We start from the raw sequence: 20,257 nt of genomic DNA on the forward strand, positions 1-20,257 counted from the left end.
TTTTGAGGACTAAGAGCCTTTTTTTTCAGAAAAAGAAACTTAACAGCTGATCCAAACATACTTTTGGCAGAAGTGGGGCCTCTGTGACTGCTAGGTCACTGGTAAGGATCATGCTGCAATAATAAAGTTTCTGATCTTAAATCTTACATTTCTAAAATTCAGTTTAAGAGAAATCATAAGAAACTAGAAATAATAAAGGTCAAATTTGGATTTTACCAATATGGTATGTAATGTATTCTTTGTAAGAATAGGAGGTAAAAGGTGTAAGAAATAAGAAAATTAAGGATATTAGTAAAGAAGTTAGTCTAATATACTACTCTAAAAAAAAAAAGCAACAATATGTAAACACAAGAAGCCCAATGAGAAGATAGGTCCAGAGCTAGATAGACAAGGTTCCAATTAGGACTCTACCACTTAGTTGATCTTGGGTAAGAGATCCTGCAACCAACCCACTTTTCAAATCTGTAGGAATGAAATAATAACCATCTACTCTACAAGTTAATACCTGCAAGGAATTTAGAAAAGCATCTGGTTAAATTCATTCTTTTTCTCTAGTAATACTGGGTAAAAGAATTATTTCAGGAACACCCCCCGCCCCCCAAAAAAAAACCCAAACAAAAAAACACCCAATGACTCTCAGAGGATGCTGGATAGGATTACATTGGAATTTAAAGAGGCATCATGTAACCTGAAAGCCCTCTGAATAAATCTGATATGCCCCATCTTGTGACCAGTGGGTCCCCAAGATAAAGTGATTTAGATAAATTAGTGAATCAGTAAACTAGGGGAAGAAATCAAAATTCAGTGTATATAGGTATTTTTAATATTCTTGGAGGTCAGACATGAACTTAATGCATGTTCAGATACAAAGCCATTGATGATGTAGATCACAGATTTAAACCAACATAGCACTGATGCTCTCACTGCAAGCATTGCTGATAAGGCTTATTTTCATTTTTACTTTTTTGTGCTGATCCCAAGGCTGTGTGTATGTTAAACACATGCTCTATCACTGAGCTACACTCCAGCCACAATCTTACTATTTTTTTCCCGCAGGCTTATTATTATTTAAATAAATAAGGATATTTAATGCTTCCATAAAAATAATATTCACTGAAATCATTAAAGTCTAAATTGTGGCAACACGAATAAATGGTTTAAATGAAATACTTAAAAACTAACAGCAATTTAAAATGACACAAAGCATTTAACTAAAGATTAAAATAGTTTAAGAACACAAACATGATGAAAGTCCAAATAGACTAAACAAAAGTAAATATAATTCCAAATAACTGCTTTTTTATACAGAAAATCCTTCTGAAAGCCAGTTAATAGTAAAAATGCCTGATATTTTAGTGAAAATATTTATTGTTCTTTCACTGGAGCAAACATGTGCCAACTCTGTGACAGGCAGTGTGGGTTACAAAGATGATTTAAGACACACTTTGCCTTCAAAACAGTTAAGGCCGCAGCCAATAGTTTAAAAGGCAAATGAACTTTTATTAAAGAGATAAAATATTTGAAAGTGGGGGTGAGAGGGAGAAAAATGGAATGCAAAATTCTCAATGAGAAGCACTGATGGAATGTTTGACGTTATTTTTTAGTCTATTTTTGAATAAACTATAAAATATCCTATTTGATATTGGGAAAGTAGAAAAGGAAAAATGACTGACCTTGGATATTAAGGTAAGCTGCTAAGACAAAGAAAAGATTTTCTGGTGGTCCTAAATGTACTCTCTTACACACACACACACACAATTTATTCTTTGTCATAATAATTATCCATATAGTTATATAAAAATGTTACCGAAATGAAATAATTCAGCATTTTGGCAGAAAATTTCAAGTAGCATTTCACTACTCTTTTACCAGGATGCTAGAGGGTACTTTACGAACAGAGGCGAGCAACCAGGGCAGCACAGTGAGAGCTTACATAGGTAGTCAAGAAGAAAAGAGTGGCAAAACCAATCTCCCCAGATACCATTCTCCTTTCTCTGTATAGATCTTTTTCTTTCTGGTCAAATACTGCAACTTTTAGATATCCATACTAGTAGTTTTCTCTACCTAGTGTCCTTATTCCAGAATCGCATTTCTCTATTCCTTATTCCACATAACTGCTCAAGACATCTTTGTAAAACATGATTCCTTCCATTACGGGCTAAACTCAAATTCCAAAACAGGGTCTAAAGGGCTCTTCATTTGGTGGCCTTTGCCTCTTTTCCAAATTAATCTCGTATACTGTAGACTTCTCACATCTTGAACTAGTCCCCCACCTCCCGGAATCTACTAGTTATTTTCCATTTCTTTGTATTCTTTTGCAAAGACACTCTCTGACTTTCACACTCCCTAATCATTCCTTCAGTCAGGCTACCATGTTACCTGGCACATTTCTCTCTTAGGGAACTTACTACAGTATAATGAAATTATTATTTTTTTTATATGGAGAAATACACAAGATGGCATACGTTCTAGACTGGATTTATAGAGAGCACAAATACTGCTCTTTTATTAAACATTTATGGGGCATTCACTTTCTGTAAGGTTCTTTGTTAAGCATGGGGGGATCCAGAGATGAGTACAACATGATCTCTAGCTTAAAGAGACTTAATGTCTAGAATTCAAGCTCAACCAATAAAGAGTGACAACATGGCAAATGTCAAAAGTTTTAAAAACAGAAATAAATAAAACTGCCATAAAGGAAAGAATGTTTTACTTTGCTTGTGATGGTCAGAGAAGTCTTCAGAGATGAGGCTCAAGCTGATCTTCAAGGACACCCCATGATAAAGTTCACCTCATGATAACAAAAATGGGAAGGCATCCCATGAATAAATAAGGCATTTAGTATGATTAAGCAGAAACAGCTGTAAAATACACTATATAGGTAAACCATGATTTGGATTTTACTATGCCGGTGACAGGAAATCATTTACATGAGGAAATCATTTACATGAGGGAATGACAAGATTATATCTGTTGATTATATCAGTCCCTCTGTTAGCTATGTAAAAGATAAAATGAAGAAAACCTGACTAGAAACAGATTTACTTAAATAGTTTAAGAAAATAATTTTAAGGGCCTGTACCAAGGTAACGGTGTGGGAACAGAAAGAAGGGGAATAAATAAAAGAGGTATTTAGGAGGTAAAATATATATGATGTGATTATTAATCTGCAGGTAAAGAAGAAATTTGGGGTAATCCTGGCCTTTTGCCTTTAGCGATTAAATAGAAAATGTGACTTTCCCAGAAAAATTGACCAAAGGATAAAGAAAATGTTGGGGAGAATGGTAATGGAGATAATGAACTCAACTTTAGACATTAGTTGAAGTCACCTGTGAGAAACTCAAGTGCAGATATCAATGAGCAGGTAGATAAATATGACAGGTTCAAGAAAAAGATTGGGGCTAGAGATAGAGATTTGGGAAGCTACTCAGCAAAAAGGCTGAAGCAAAAGCCAAGGAGAGAATGAGATTACTCAGGGAGCAAAATAAAGTGAGAATGAGACCAGAAGATGACTGTAGAGAGCACTGGGAATTAAATATGGAAAAGACAGGAATCAGCAAGAGAGACTGAAAAAAAGAAAAGAAATGGCGGGGGGTCAATAGATAATCTAGAAGTGTGTGGTAGCACAGAAACAATACAAGTTGTCAGCACTGTCAACTGTTGAAGAGTTATAGGCAGATATAAAGATGACCTTAGAAATTGCTGGCTTTTACCAAGTTGAAGACTGAGTAAGGAAACTGAAAAGAAAAACAGATAAGTCTTACAAGATGCCAAAATCTGAAGGACAATGATATGTATGTATATAGTTTGAGGAAAGCACATGGGGAGAATAAAGAAAAAAAATATAGAGTAAAAACTGATGAAGCAAAGCTTCTGCAAAGACAGGAAGAGAAAAGATCAACAGGAAGAGAGAATGTTTAGCTCCAAGCTAGACACCTATTCCTCTGAGACTTAAGTGGAGATTAAAGTAAATTTGTAAGTGTGGGGGGCTACATGCTGAGGGAGTTGAAGTCTAATCTCTGAGCAAATACGTTAAAGGGACGGGGGGAGAACCCCACCAAAGTAGGAGACTATTTTCACAAATTATTTTCTTTTGATTAAACTACATAAAGTCTATCTTTAGGTTCCCTGTAGAAAGAACCCAATTTGCAGAGTGATCCTAAAAGTTTAGTTATGGCAGGGTTAACAGAACAAATTGGTGGCACAAGCACAAAGTTAGCCTTTTGGCCACTATCAGCTGGAGATGCCACTTTGCCTGGCACAGATGAGTATTTAAGACACCTGGAAGGTTCCTTTTGTGCCTAATCTTCCATAAGATTTTGCATGCTGTATCTCATCTTATTTTAATTTCCTTCTTTACTTCTATTCTCTGTGTTCCTAACCCAATTTGCTTACTGCTTACAGTCTCTACCTTGCCGTCTGAGCTTTGAGCATTGATCAAAGTACCTTCCTTCACTTTCAAACTTAGCTATGCCTATCCTAAAGAGGAAAGCTCAGTTACTCTGACAAATTATTTGAAATCTATTTCATTTTGATAGTCTCTCCAAACCCAACTTCCAAAAATCTGATGATTTAAATTGAAGGTAGACTCTTTCTTTTTTTCTTTTCTTTTTTTTTGGCCCAAAGTTTTACATTTGAATTAGCTGACATTTAGAAACAGATTTTATGTAACAATCCAGTGTTCTAGTTTCTCTTGAAAAACTTGGAAGATCTGGTAACACATCTGATTGTTCATGGTAACAGTTAAGTTGAAGTTGAACTGCAACATCCCTTTTCCAACCCCCTAGTGTCCCCACTGTCTCTCCAATAGTGAGTTGCTGGAAAGTATCAGTTTTTATTCATCATCTTATATCTATTAGTCTACCTGGTTAACTTTTTTCTTTTTTAATTTTTTTTTGTAATTGTAGATAGACAGATGGACAGAATGCCTTTATTTTATTTGTTTATTTTTATGTGGTGCTAAGGTTTGCACTCAATGCCTCACACATGAGAGGCAAGCGCTCTGTCACTGAGCTACAGCCCCAGCTCCCAACTGGTTTACTTTTATCACTAGCCTAGCTGCTATAGGCATTTGAGTCTGTGACTCCTTAGGGCAGAGACCCATTTATCTTATGTATCTCAAAAATCCCATGGTTTAGCTCAAAAAATATTTTTGAATGACTGGATTTTTATTCCAAAATAATACATCTATACACCTGTGCTAATGTGGATTTGCTTTTGGGCTCAAAGTCACAACTACAAAATACTGGGTCCATAAGGGAATAAAGCCAACCATTTCAAATGGAAGAAAAATTTATAATAAATGAATATACCACATGTGCTACAACACTAACTCATCAGTAAGGTGATTATAGTTATATATATATTTAGTTATGCATTTAGTTAATGCAATATTTAGACATAATAATTGTAGGAGAAACACACTTCATTTTAGCCTTTAAAAAATTTTTTTTATAAAGTATATAAGGGATACATGTTCCTTGTAGAAAAATTATAATACAGAGAACTAAAAAAGAAAAAAACCCACCAGTAATCTTACTACTCAGAGGTAACAATATCAATAATAAAATATTATCACATCATATTAATTATAATATCTTGACAAACCTTATTATTTATTTTTATTGTGGCACTGGGGATTGGAACTAGGGACACTCTACCCCTGAGCTACATTCCCCAGCCCTTTTTTATTTTGAGACAGGGTCTCACTATTTTGCCCAGGCTGGCTTCGAACTTGTGTTCCCTGCCTCAGGTTCCTCAATCATATTGATTATAGGCATGCACCACCAGGTCTGACTTTGACAAACCTTTTTCAATTAACAGGTACATACACAAAAATTGATTCAATTTAGTCAATACTTATAGACAACTTGTATATACAAGACATTATGATAACCACTTTGTTCCAAGATAATAATTCAATCTTTTTTCAAAGCCATCAAGGAAGAAAATTGTTCAAAAGAGCAGAAGAAACTGAAATAATATTAACCTTAGAGGGTTCTTTTGAAAATAACATGACTTATGCATAGAATGTCAGGCACATGATACCTCTACTTCATAAGAGCTATGCTTATTACCATTAGGATAACGATCAAATCATGTTGCTAGTACATATCTGAACAGGAACTTAAGTATTCAGATCAATGTTAGAAATAAAGTTGAGAAATGCAGTTGACTTAAGAGTTTTAGAGAAGTGCACTTTTTTAAAATATATATTTTTTAGTTGTAGGTGGACACGATATCTTTATTTTATTTTTATGTGGTGCTGAGGATCGAACCCAGTGCCTCACGTGTGCCAGGCAAGCACTCTACCACTGAGCCACAACCCTAGCCCCGAGAAGTAAACTTTTTCATCTTCAAATTATCTATCTCATAAAACTTGAGTCTTTCAAAAAAATGGAATAAAAAATATGCTTATGTGGGATTTTATATTAGGATATTTATAAACTAGAAGAAAGAAATACATGTGAGTATCTGAGATCCTTTATTTAAAGAACCCAAATTAATACAGAATATTGAAATTTTCTGGGAACTCCAATTTTCTCCTCCCTAAACCTCTTTTTTTTTTTTTTAATTGTTCTTTTTAGATATACAGGACTATAGAGTATATTTTGACATATTATGCATACATAGAGTATAACTTATTCTAACTAGGATCCCATTCTTGTGGTTGAACATGATGTAGCACCTGAATTATTATACAGACTTTTCATAATGGCTCCAGGTCCTGCCCCATCAAGATTAAGAAGTTTGCGTTAAAGATACAGAAAGTATAAACATATGTGCTTGGCAATGTATCTGTCTGGGTGTGTCTTAATGAATTCAGAAGCATATAAAATGCTTTTTAATTTTTTGTTTTTTGGTACTGGGGATTAAACCCAGATTCACTTTATTACTGAGCTACACCCAAGCCCTTTTTATTTTGAGATAGGGTCTCACTAACTTGTTATTCTCCTGCCTCAGCATCTCAAGTAACTGGGATTACGGGTGTGTGCTACCATGCCCAGTTTATAAAATGTTTTTAAATTGTTTATTTATATAATCTTCTCGGCCCCTCTAATATGTTAGATAGTAAGCTCTGGTCAGGGTAGAAAAAGATGGCTACTACCAACAGGAAAATTTCTCAAGTTCCCTCCAAAAGATAAAAAGCAGGAGGCAAAGAGAGTTTAACCTACCTCTCTCTTTGCAAAGGACAAAAAGGAATTCAGCAGCAATTTGCTTGACTCCAAGGTCAACATGTGTCATGAGGCGCACCAGCTTATTTCTCACAGTTGAGCCAACTTCAGGTCGATTTGTCACATCCCTCAATGGTGGTAAAACCTGATGGCACAAATGAAAAAACCATCATCAACTGAGGGTACCTGAGTCTTTGAGGATGGTTGGTCTTGCAATTGGTCGGTCTTGCAATATTTACTGGGCTTAATTTTATAAGAGTGAAAAAATAAACAAATATATGTTAGCTTCCAAATAAAATTAAACAACAAAAATAAAACAAACTTCAAATAATTTGACGCCTGTAATGAGGCTTCATTTGAACAGCAGCATCTCTGCTATATCACCAGGGTCTCCTAAAAGCATTTCCAAACTTTTACTCATCTCAGCACCTGGAATGCTGTTTCTTGCCCCTATCAAAATCCATTTCAAAGTCCGATTCAAGTTTCTCCTTTGTCCACAGAAATTTCCTTAATATCCAGAGTCATATTGATTTCTTCATTATTTTAAGTCTGAAGCATTCACTAAAAAACTACACTTATGCTTTCTTGATGTTTATAATAAAAAACTGGCTATTATGGGTTAAGCTTCCCTAATAAGAAAATCTGAAGTGCTTCTAAATCCAAAACTTGTTGAGCACTAAGAGGATGCCACAAATGGAAAATTCCACATATGACAGGAAAATTGACTTCATGTGACAGATCATAGTCAATCATGGGTAGATAAAACATTGTATAAAATTACCTTCAGGCTGGGTGTGATAGGGCACACCTGTAATCCTAGCTACTCGGGAGGCTGAGGCAGTGGGATTGCAAGTTTGAGGCCAGCCTGGGCAACTTAGTGAGACCCTGTCTCAAAATAAAAAAACTTTTAAAAAGGGATGGGGATGTAGCCCAGTGGTAGAGCACTCCTGGGTTCAATCCCCCATAACAAAAGCAAAAAACAAATGTAACAAAATAAATAATCCTTCAGACTATGAGTATAAGGTACATAAAAAATATAAATAAATTTCCTGTTTGGACTTGGGTCCCACTGCCAAAATATCTCATTATGTTTATATGCAAATATTTCAAAATCAACCTAATTTCAAACATTTTTGGTGAGAGATAATCTGGGCACTTTCTATGTGTTAGTTGTGGTAATAGAGGTATACGCACATTATTTATAATCCTTGCAGTAACTCTGCAAAGAAGTAACAACAGGACCCTCATCCCTATTTTATAGATCTATCCTCAAAGGGTTAGTGTCACTTGCCTACTTTGTCTGTTCCTTTGTTTGCTCACTCACCCAAACGTCCACCCAAATACTTCTCTCTGGCTGACCTATGAGAGAAGCTACTTTGTCTGAGCCCTTTTCTGTCAATTCTCTTCTCTCTTCCTGTCTTGTAAATCTTGGAATATTCAAGGGTTGAGTTCTTGAGCAACTCTTCATTGTTATATTCGCTCACACTGTTGGTGGTCTCATCCAATTTAATAGTTTTACACAATCTCTACCTCCTCATGACTCTTGAATTTATGTTGGCATGTTGATTTCTTCCTGACTTCAAGGTTTTTTAAAATCACTGAATAGAAATGTATTATAGGATTTTACAAAGTGCTATGGAAAGTAATAGATAAATGTAAGGACAAATTATATTAAAATTAACTTTCATTTTTAAGATTACATCTACAATGACAGAGAATATTCAACATAATACAATATTTAATATGCTGCAACCACCTTCTTTACAGACTGATTACAGAGCAAATCGGTGTCATGAAGACATCCCTCTAACCTTTATGCTAGTGCATTTCAGTCTGCAATGTACATTCCAAATAACTATGGATGTTGTTAAAATGCAGATTCTGATTCAGTAAATCTTGGTGGGACCTATAATTCTGCATTTCTTTCTTTCTTTTTTTTTTTTTAAACACTGGTGGCAAATTTGTGTGCAAATAATCCAGTATTGTTAACTATCCGTACAATATTGTACAACAGGTTTCTAGAACTTACTCATTTTATGTAACTGAAATTTTATTATACCCATTGAATAGATATAAAATCCCTAACCAGAGAATCTGACGTGCTCCCAAATCCAAAACTTGTTGAGCATTAAGAGAAGCCACAAATGGAAAATTCCACATATGACAGGAATATTGACCTCATGTAATATGTCACAGTCAATCATGGGTAGATGTTATATTGTGTAAAATCCATACTATCCCCAAGCCCTTGGTAAACACTAATTCCACTCTGCTATGACCTCCAGATTTTTATAGACTCCTCAAATTTAGCATGTCCTAAATGGGACTCTTGATGCTCCCACCAAAGCTCCTCATACAGTTTTCCGTCTCATTAACTGTTAATTAAAATTCATTCTTCCAATTGCTAAGTACGAAAACCTTGAAAATATCCTTCACTCCTTTTTCATTCCCCATATCCATCTACTAGCAAATTATGTTGGCTCTATTTCTGAAACACACCCATAATCCAACCACTTTTCACTACCAAGTAAGTCCAAGCTACCAACACTTCTCACCTGGACGAATATCATAGCCTCTAAGTGGTCCCTGCTTCTATCCTGCTACTTCTACTAGGATCATCTTTTCAAAGTCAGGTCATGTCACTCCTCAGAGTGCTCCAGTTTCCATGACTTCCCATCTCTCTCATAGTAGAAGGTAAGGTCCCCATAACTCCCTTATGAGGTGACATACACTCATTTCCTGCTACTTCTTTGACTTTGTTTTTACTATTCTCCTGGCTTATACTACTTCAGCTACACAGACTTCCGTGGAATTTCTTAAACATGCCAAGTGTTTTCTTATCTCAGGTCCTTGCATTTACTGTTCTTTCAGCCCAGAAACGATTTTTCTACAAACTTCCATGGCTTTCTCGCTTAACTTCCTTCAAGGTCTCTGTTCAAATATCACTTACAAAAGAATTCCATGACCACCCCTTCGCTAACCTTAGCATTCTCTCCTTTGCCACCCTACCCCTGCCTCTACTCTAATTTTGCTTACAGCATTGACCACCATCTGGCATAGTATATGCTTTTGGTTTACTGTCTGCCCCCTTCTACAGAACTTACAGGGCAGGGATTTCTTTCTTTGGCTTATTGCTGTCTTTATAGTGCCTGGAATATTATGGTTCTCAATAAATATTTATTGAATGAAGGGAAAATGAATTAATTCCAGTAACTTCTATTAAGTGATATATTAGTCTGTTTTATTACTATAAGGAAATACCTGAGTTGGTTAATTTCATGAAAAAAAAGAGGTTTATTTAGTTCATAGTTCTGAAGGTTCAAATTCCAAGACTGTGTGGCTATATCCATCAAAGACAGCTTTGGTAAGGTGGAGAACAACATCACAATGGCAGGGGCATGTGTGAGAGAGAAAAAAATCACACCTTAAAACAGGAAGCTGCAATTCAGGGGGGGCTCACTCTTTAAGAACTTGCTCTCAGAAAATCTCAAGGGTCTCCCAAAGGTTATCTTAATCCCTCAGGAGGGCAGCTCCTCCAATGACTGAAGAACTGCTCAACTCCCAACATCACCACTGTGGGAATCAAGCTTCTAACACATGAACCCTTGGAGGACAAACCATACCCAAACTGTAGCAGGTGGCTGCTATATAGTGAGGACTTGTGCTAGGAAATGAGGGTAGACACAAAATCAAGTAATAATTTACTATGCACCCACTATATGCCAGACCTTTTGTGAAAAATATTAATTTATTCAGTCAACTAACCTTCTTCCTTGCCTCTCTCTTTTTCTATAGCTGAGTGCCTACCATGTATCAGAAAGTACTGGAAGCATTGGAGATAAGGCTATAAATAAAAAATGAAAACTAAATCTCAGAAAATTGAATACTTTACCCAAATGTTATAAAATTCATATTTCAATATATCTGGGAGGGTAGAGCACAATACAAGGCACAAAGTAATTATGCAAAAAATTATTATTTGATTGTGCCAACTGTACTCCCATTTATCTCTCATTTCTAGAAGAATGAGATGTAATAAATATAGCATGTGTCCATAGTCCCACATTGCAAAATCTATATTACCATGTAAAAGTTGTTAGCTATTTATTTTGGTTCCTTTTTTTAAATGTAATTTTATTGTTGCTGTTGTTTTCTACCACTCCCCAACTACATATGTATTTCCCCCTTAGTACTACCCTCCAACAAGTTTTACTTTGATAAATTGTGTCTAGTTTTTCTTTCAAATCTACTAAATACACACCTCTTCTATAAGCCTCTCAAGACTAATTCAACCTGAATAAGTAATTTCTACCATCTGTTTTCTAACTGTCCATATATGGAATAATCAAAACCAATTTTCTTTGGGTATATGTGAGTTGGATTTAATTAGGTATTCAGTAATGACTGGCCATAATAACTAGAGTTTCATTTATACTATTATCAAGGGTAATCAGCTATTATATATATTTTTTTCTCTTGATCTTGGTGTGTAGCTCTGCTATTGAGCTACCACATCCAATCATTTGGTACTTTTAAGTTTTGCTTTCTTGATCATCATAGTCAGTAGGCACCCTCCTCAGAAGCAAGATGAGTTCTGTATATGCTTTGTGCTATGGTTTGGGCATGATTTGAATGCAAACCCCAAGGTCCATCTTAGTCCCTAGTGTGGTAGGTGCTGAGAATGGTGAGACCTCTAAGTGGCAGGGCCTACAGAGAGGTCCTTAGGCCACTGGGGAACTGCGCTTAGAAAGGATTAAGGTAAGTTCTGTGGGACTCTGAAGCTCTTGTGAGAGCAAGCTATTGTTAAGAACAAACTTGACTTATTTATTCTTTGGCTTTCTGTTTTAAGATGTGATTTATTCTTCCTGCATATGCGTCTGCCACAGTGCCTTGTGGCTCTCATCAGAGTTGAACCAATGCCAGTGGTTTGTCCTTAAATCTCTAGTGCTGAATAAACCAGTTTTCTTCATAATGTTAGCCTGCCTCAGGTATTTCATTACAGTAATGAAAAACAGACTAATACAGAAAACTGGTACCAAAGTGGCATTGCTACTATAACTATACCTGAAAATGTGGAGGCAGCTTTAGAATTGGGAGATGAGTAGAGAATGGAAGAGTTTGGAGGAGCAGTTTTTTAAAAAAGCCTCAAGCTGGGCGTGGTGGCATATGCCCGTAATCCCAGTGGCTCAGGAGGCTGAGGCAGGGGCATCACCAGCCTCAGCAATTTTAGGAGACCCTAAGCAACTTAGTGAGACCCTTTCTCAAAATAAAACATAAAAAGGGCTGGGGATGTAGCTCAGTAGTTAAGACAGCTGGAATGGAAAAAAAAAATGCCTAGCACGCTCTAAGCATATAGTTATGGGAGATTCTATTCTAATAAGGGCTCAGAAGACTATGAAACTAGTTTTGGGTGAAAAATGAGGATCTGAATAGAAACTGGAAATAGGGTCATTATTGTTACACCACTGCAAAGAATTTGTATTGCATCCATGCCCCAAGACTTAGGGAAAGCTGAAATTAACAATGATGGACTAGAAATTTCAAAACAACAAAGCATTCAGGCTGTGACATGGGAATTACTGGCTGCTTTTAGTCAGATTCACAGCAAGAGCTGGGAGCAAAAGGAAACAGAGTAGAAAGATTTAGAGAATTCACACTCTGGCAAAGGAAGGAGCAAAGAAAAAGAATGTAAAGGTATAGCCAAGGAGGACCAGGCAAAGGGAATGTTTGCTAAAAAGTTTAGCAGGAGGAATGTTAACTATCAGGACAACTGAAAAAGGCTTTGAGGGCATTTCACAAATCTTCTAGGCCACCTCTCCTGTCCCAGGCCAGGCACAGATTTTTGGCTTCTACATAGTACTGGCTCTGCAGACATGAAGAATGCAGGAATTACAGAATCAAGGTGGCTTTCACTGAGATTTCAAAGGAAGGCCAGGGAAGCCAAGCAGAAATATGCTACAGGGTCAGAGCCCTTTCAAGGAGCACCTAATGGAGTGATACATAGTAGATATGTGGGAGTAGAACCATGGTAAGGATCCTAGACAGACAAGAGTGACTAGCAACATGTCATACCCATCCAGGAAAGCCACCCACATTAGTATGCAGTCCTGTAAGGCTGTGACCAGCAAAGTTGTAGGGGTGGGAATGTTCAGGTCTTGGGGACCAACCCCTTGGGTCTGCCCTGCTGGTTTCTGGTCTTGTTTTGGGGCAATTCACCCTTTGTATTAGCCTATTCTTTCCTTTTGGAATGGGAAGGTATATCCCATTGTATACAATGGCCTCCCACCATTGTATGCTGAAAGGAGATAACTTATTTTGATATTCTAGGCTCACAGCTGGAAAATAAGCTCACTTTGAGTCTTAGATAAAACTCTGTTCTTTTGAATTAATGCTAGAATAAGTTAAAACTCTGGGACTATTGCGGAAGGAAAAGTTGTATTTTGCATTAAACATTGAGATACAGGGGTAGAATGCAATGGTCTTGATATGGTTTGAGTATATCCTCCAAGTTTTCATATGAGTCATTAAGAGGGTGGAAACTTAATCCCAATATGGTGATTAGTGTTGGCACCTTTGAGAAGTGATTAGGATTAGACAAGATCATGAGGGTAGAGCCTCCACAACTGAATATTGGTGGCTTTACAAGAAGATGTGGGGGAGAGACATGAGAAGAGACAAACACAAGTGCTCTATCTTCTCCAAGTGATGCCCTACATCTCCTTATTCTGCTAGCAAGAAGGCCATTGCCAGATGTAGTCCCTCAACCTTGGACCTGCAGAACCATGAGCCAAAACAGTAAAGCAATTTTCTTTATATAGTTGTCTGCCTTAGATATTTTGTTATAGTAATGAAAAACAGATTAATACACTTTGTATCTTTATCTTTTTACCTGTTATATTTCACCTGCTTTCCTATATTGTAGTGTTTCTTGAGGACAGAAAGTAGGCCTCATGAGCTTTTGTATCTACATTATACATGGCTCAAGACTTCCTATAAAGAAGCTGGTTTTGGTTGTTCAAGTTAGAGACAACAAAATCTAAACAGTTTGCCTGAATGATGATCTCAAGATTATCTTTGTAAAAACATAAAATAGAGAAAATACAGCATTTTCATGTATTATTCTTCACCAAGCCCTCTTAGTCAAGGTAGAATGTCTTAAAATAATAAAACTTAGAAACTACCACAAATGATTAGTTTATCTTGCTTAGATGATTATTTATGTGTTTATAGCTTTCTTTTCTTTCAATGGAATGTGAATTCCTTAAACATACAGTCCCAACTTTCTAATTTCTCTTCATCAGCACTATGTATTAGTATTTACTAAATCTTATCATAAATACAGACAGACAAAATAAACCTGGTTCATTTATTAGGGGAAATTCTATGAATAAATGAATAATGAGGTGAATGGTAGCACCATATATTGAACTGTGGAACGAAGGGGAAGACTAGGTTAGGGACATAGGAAATCATATAAAGTTTGGGACATGTTAAACTTAAGTTAACTGCTACATATTCAATGGGAGGAGATGAGTGGGCAGTTCAGTTCAATATGTAAGTCTGGGGCTTAGGAAATAGATCACAGCTAGAGAGAAAAACTTGGGAGTCATCAGCACACTCCCAATCAAAACTCCTGAATAAGATCACCAGGAAAGTAGAGATGAGACAAGGCAGTATTGCCTTGGGGCACTCAAACATTTACAGTTGGAATGAGAAGCATCAAAGAAGAGGTTCTATACTGTGTCTAGAAACCACATAAAGAAAGAATTACAAGGAAGAGGGAATACTTAGACCAAATGCTATTGGATAATAAAAAGAAAAGACTTGAGAACTATTAGTTTGGCAATATTGGGTTGCTGACTTTGATAAACACCTTTGTATTGGAGTAGAAAGCATGAAAGCCTAATTAAAGAGGGTCCAGGAGAGAATCAAAGGTTAACTACAAAGAATATAAATGAGGAATATAGAAACTCTTTAGGAACACTGCATAAAGACAAGCAGAGAAATGGGAAGGCATAGAGAAGTAGGATTAATATAAAGGTTTTTTTTGTTGTTGTTTTAAGAGGGAAGATGTGTTTGGATGCTGGCAGAAATAATCTAGTACATTAAAAAAAAAGTTGAAGTTCATAACCCACTTGAATCAAAGTGTGAAATATGATATATCAAGAACTATGTAATGTTTTGAACAACCAACAATAAAAATTTTAAAAAAAAGTTGAATATAAGAAGGGAGAAAAAGAATAAGTATAGAACAAAGCTCATCAGGTAAAAGGGAAATGGATCCAGAACAGATGCTGGCCACAGACAGTAGTGGGGATAATTCAAAGACTGAGAGAGGAAGAGACAAAGTATTAATGCTAAAAATACGACAGACAGTAGATGCAGTGGTGAAAAATGAAGTTTTGCCAATTTCTTATGGAAACAGAAAGTAAGGTCAACAAATGAGAGTGTGGAGAGAATAGATGGTGGAGATTTAAGAAAAGGAGTTATAAAATAATTATCCTGGAATGTTCTGGTGAGCCACTTAGGGCCAGACTAATCCATATGGTTACATTGCTTTACCCTATTTAAGTGCTCAGTGGAAGCCCACAGTAAATAGAAGACTGCATTTAACCTGTTTGTTGGATTTTTGCAGGTAAGTATGACTTGAAGAGAAATGAGAAATACTAGTTAAAGATGTATGGAAAGGGGCTAAGGTTGTGGCTCAGTGGCTCGCCTAGCACGTGCGAGGCCCTGGGTTCAATCCTCAGCACCACATAAAAATAAATAAAATAAAGGTATTGTACATAACTACAACTAAATAATAATTTTTAAAAAATGTATGGAAAACAGAGATTGTAGTAAAGAGCTACAGGTGAGATCTAGCCTAAGTGATGGAGTAAAACGAATAATAGACTGCCAGTCCTCTTGGGGTTAACAGAAAGCTGAATTGAAGCACCAAGAGGAGGTGCTGGAAACTGGGATTTTAGAGGTCAGTTTTAGTTACTGTTAGAAGCAAAGACTTAGAATTTAAACTATAATCAAAAAGTTTAAAAGTCATCTTTGATTATTTTTTCTTTCTTTCTCAACACATATCCTGATCTATCAGCACATTATACGAGTTCTACTTTCAAAACATATCCCAACATATGAACTCACTGCTTTCATCCCATGCCAACCTGTCACCATCAGTTCTCTTCTGGGCTGGTCTCCTGGTTCTAATAAGGTCTACTCTACAGTCTACCCTAGCCAGAGCAATCTTAAAATATAAATGAGATCACTTCACTTCTCCTCTCAAAATACTCATGTTATCTCATCTCACTTAGAATCAAAAGTCCTTATAACCTGTGTTATCTGGCACTTGCTTATCTCTTACTTGATGTACCACTCTCTCCTTTGTGTATTTTTGCTTAATCATACAGGCTGCCTTGTTTTTCCTTAAGCATACCAAAGTATCCTCTTTTTTTCCTTTTAAAATATTTTTTTAGTTGTAGATGGACACAATATCTTTATTTTACGTATGTTTGTATGTATGTGGTGCTAAGGATCGAACCCAGTGCCTCATGCATGTGAGGCAAGCGCTCAACCACTGAGCTACAACCCCAGCCCCCCAAAGCATCCTCTTATCTCAGGACTTGGAATTTGTTCTCTCTAGTAGATTCCTTTTCCAGACATTCTCAGAGACATTTTTCTTACTTATTCAACTTTCTGCTCAAAAGTTATCTCTTCACAGAGGCTCTCCCTTCTCCCCTTAAATATTCCCTTTCTCTTCCCCTGCTATAAAACTTTCTGCAGAACACTTATCATTTCCTGTCAGTACATTATATATTTATCTACTTTTTATCCCCCACAGTAAGGTAAACTCTACAAAGGTTAGGGTTAGACAGATTTCATCTGTTGTCCATTACTCAGAACAATGCTTATAAAACAACACATAGATCTCAATAAACATTTGTTGGATAAATGAATGAATGACTCAAAAAATTATACAAGATCGCTTGTTTTTAACTTTTTTGGCAGTACTGGGGCTCAAACCCATGGTTCTGCACGTACTAGGCAAGTGCTCTACCACTGAGCTATATCCCCAGCAAGATCACTTATTTCCTGATTGGAAGATTCCAAAGATTAAAACCAACTTTTCTGATTTTCTGAAAATCATTATGCGAGAATTCATTAGTTTTGTGTTTAAAAAAAAAAAGAAGAAAAACTTATACAGTAAGATTAACTTTAAGATGTATTATGCATTAAGCAGTTACCTGATCTTTGAGAAATTTTCTGATGTTTCGATGGGCTCGGGAACATTCTGTTAATAAGCTGAGAACTGGAGTTAGACCCTCTCTATAGCTGCTTCCCTATAAAGAAAACCATACATGCTCTATTAGTTTAGTTTCTGAAAGTATTCCTTTCCTCCATGTAACATGAGCATATGAATCACTTTCTTTGGTGGTGGGGAGCAGGATACATTAGTTTTTTCCTAACAATATTTCCATTTTTTCCCCCAGTTATCTTCATGTTTATTGACTGGTTTTATCCTTCCTTGATTTTCCTATATTTTCTAGGGTTCCCCCAGCTCAAGCTATGTGCTTAAATGAAACAAACGTTATGGTGACCTACCTATGCTCCCCTGCTGCCTTTTAACTAAATAATTACTTGATAAACTGAATGGCAGATCAGAGAAAATAAACAGTTCACAAGTAGAAAATTGGAAAAAAAAAGTTTTTTTAAATGTCTTTTAAAGGCATTACAGAAAATATCATCAAGTTTTTGATGGGATGATTTTTACTTTTGAGACTTTCAAAGTACCTACATGAAGGAGTAATTAATTTTACCTTTATTTTCAGGCAATAGTTACAAATTTGATAAACATGTTGCAAAAACAAATATTCAGCATTAAACAAATAAATTCATTACTTTTCAGTAATTCATCCTATATTACAATAAAATGCTTTCTAAAGTAAAATTAAGCAACATGTCAGCTATATAAAAAAAGCTTAGATTTAAAAATCATGTTCTGTGGTCTGTTTGTATGTAGGGCACATTTACATACTTTAGAAGCATCTTCTCAAAGGCTTCCACTCTATCAGCCTTACCTTGTCTATTCTCTTCTCCATAAAATTGAGTAAAACATGAATGGCTTCCATATTCATACCATTGTATTCCATGGTATTGTTTTTCAAAACTGTTTCTTTCTCAGCTGTTTTATCACTGGGCAGTTCATCTAAAGTTGTTGCCTCTTGGGCTGTTTCTTCATGGGTTAATGGACAAATGAGAACATCCAAACAAGAGACCGGAACATTGCTTAAAAGGTTGACTGCATTGCTGAAAAGCAATTTAAAAATACAATATTTTAACTTGATTGAACACTCCTTTACAATGCAAACATAATAATAATAAGTTCAGAGGTGACTTTTAGAAGTCAGTTAAAATTTTTCTTTTTCAAAATAAGCCATTAATATTACTTGGACCTTACTAAAAGAAAATAAAAACTGTATGAAATACACATTTGACAAAATTAGGAAGAACAGACGTAAAATGGATAGACAAAAATCAAATGATGTCAGGTCACTTTCTGAAATGCTACAATAGGATTAAGTGAGCTTTAATGCCAGCCCTTTAATTTTATTATGACAACAATGTTAGCTTTGCATTTTCTTGGGGAGGGGGCAGTTTTAAATCCTTTTGTGCATCTACTGGTGTTTATTTCTTTTTAATTTAATTAATTTATTTTTTTGGTACCAGGAATTGAACTCAGGCGTGCTTAACCGCTGAGCCACACCCCCAGCTCTTTTATACATTTTATTTAGAAACAGGGCCTCACTGAGTTGCTTTAGCACCTCGCTAAGTTGTTGAGGCTGGCTTTGAACTCAAGATCCTCCTGCCTCAGCCTCCTGAACTATTGGGATTACAGGTGTGTGCCACCACACCCGACTTCCACTGGTGTTTTATTATTCCTTAGCTTACACCATAAAGCATTCAAGAAGAAATGCATATAAGCAGCTTATCACAATAGACTGACAACACTGTAGTACTAAATTTTGTTCTTTCTAGATGTACAAATACAATTTTTAAGTCATCCCATTTTGTGTAAGACATTTACAGAAAAAAGGAAAATGGTGTTTCTTTTCTCTCTCATCAGAAATGATAAGATTAGAAATAGCCTCATTTCTAATCTCCATCTCCTAGGCCTTTTGGTTATACATGAGCTTGAAATGCACCAGTAGGGGGAACTCAAACCTTGTATTTTTGGCATTCCCTGAAAACCTTGTTCTGTTACTCAGTGTACAAGAGAAATGACACTAACCGTTTAAAACTTAGACATGTTCTCAATGAGCATATTTCCCTTCGGGTATTATTTCATATTTTCATCTAAAAGAAGAGGTAGTATTATATGCTAACTGGATCTTAAATGCCTGAGCCTCAGAACTTCCTGATAAACAACAATGGAAAGACAGGCATTACATTTCCTAGTGACAGAGAAGCAGATCTAAAAATAACCACATCCTGACTAAAAATAAACTCTTGCAAATGCAATTTAAAAGTCTAACCACTTGGAAACCAAGTTCAGGGCTTAAACCATCTGATACTGTCTTAATTTAGATCATCGTAGTCTAAAATTTAAATTATAGTGACACTATTAAAAAATAGGAAAATAAAAACACCAAGGTTTTTATTTCCTTTGCCATGAATTGTGGTTCTATTCCTCCAAGAATAAATACTTCCTTTCTCTTTATGTTATAGAAAAATAAAAATTGGTAAGAAATCTGTTTGAAAATTAAACAATCAATGCAGAATAATGAGGAATAATGTATAGAGCATTAAAATATGAAATATGAGCAAAAAATAATTTATCCAGTCTATAAATAAACAGTTCTTGATAAAATACAAGTTATTTGGGTGTTCTCACTAAAATCTACCCCTATTTCTATTACACAAAGTCTAATTTTGGTTATTTGTAAATAATCTAAGGTAGTTGAAATATAATGCTTTCCCCACAAACCTTCTTTTAAAAATTTTTTGCAGGCTTCTGTAGTACCTTATTTATAGTTTAAAATGGTTCATTTCTGATTTAATAAGCATCTGGAAATTGCTATTAAATACAATAA

The 20,257-nt window shown here is 35.7% G+C and overlaps 1 protein-coding gene across 6 annotated transcripts in view; it reads right to left on the reverse strand.

Moving 5' to 3' along the window:
- Ric8b (RIC8 guanine nucleotide exchange factor B) overlaps nucleotides 1–20,257 on the reverse strand; it is a 111,696-nt gene that overhangs the window by 27,692 nt on the left and 63,747 nt on the right. For all 6 annotated transcript variants that reach the window (XR_011707037.1, XR_011707038.1, XM_071609568.1 and 3 more), the window contains 3 exons: nucleotides 18,245–18,473; nucleotides 17,411–17,506; nucleotides 7,176–7,320 (listed from right to left, as the gene is read on the reverse strand). Coding sequence is in view for 4 of the 6 variants with exons in the window: in XM_071609568.1 (XP_071465669.1) it covers nucleotides 7,176–7,320; nucleotides 17,411–17,506; nucleotides 18,245–18,473 (470 nt within the window). In the remaining 2 variants the exon portion in view is untranslated. The remainder of the gene's footprint in view (nucleotides 1–7,175; nucleotides 7,321–17,410; nucleotides 17,507–18,244; nucleotides 18,474–20,257) is intronic.

Source organism: Marmota flaviventris, chromosome 3, assembly GCF_047511675.1.
Source record: "Marmota flaviventris isolate mMarFla1 chromosome 3, mMarFla1.hap1, whole genome shotgun sequence".
Lineage (NCBI taxonomy): Eukaryota > Metazoa > Chordata > Mammalia > Rodentia > Sciuridae > Marmota > Marmota flaviventris.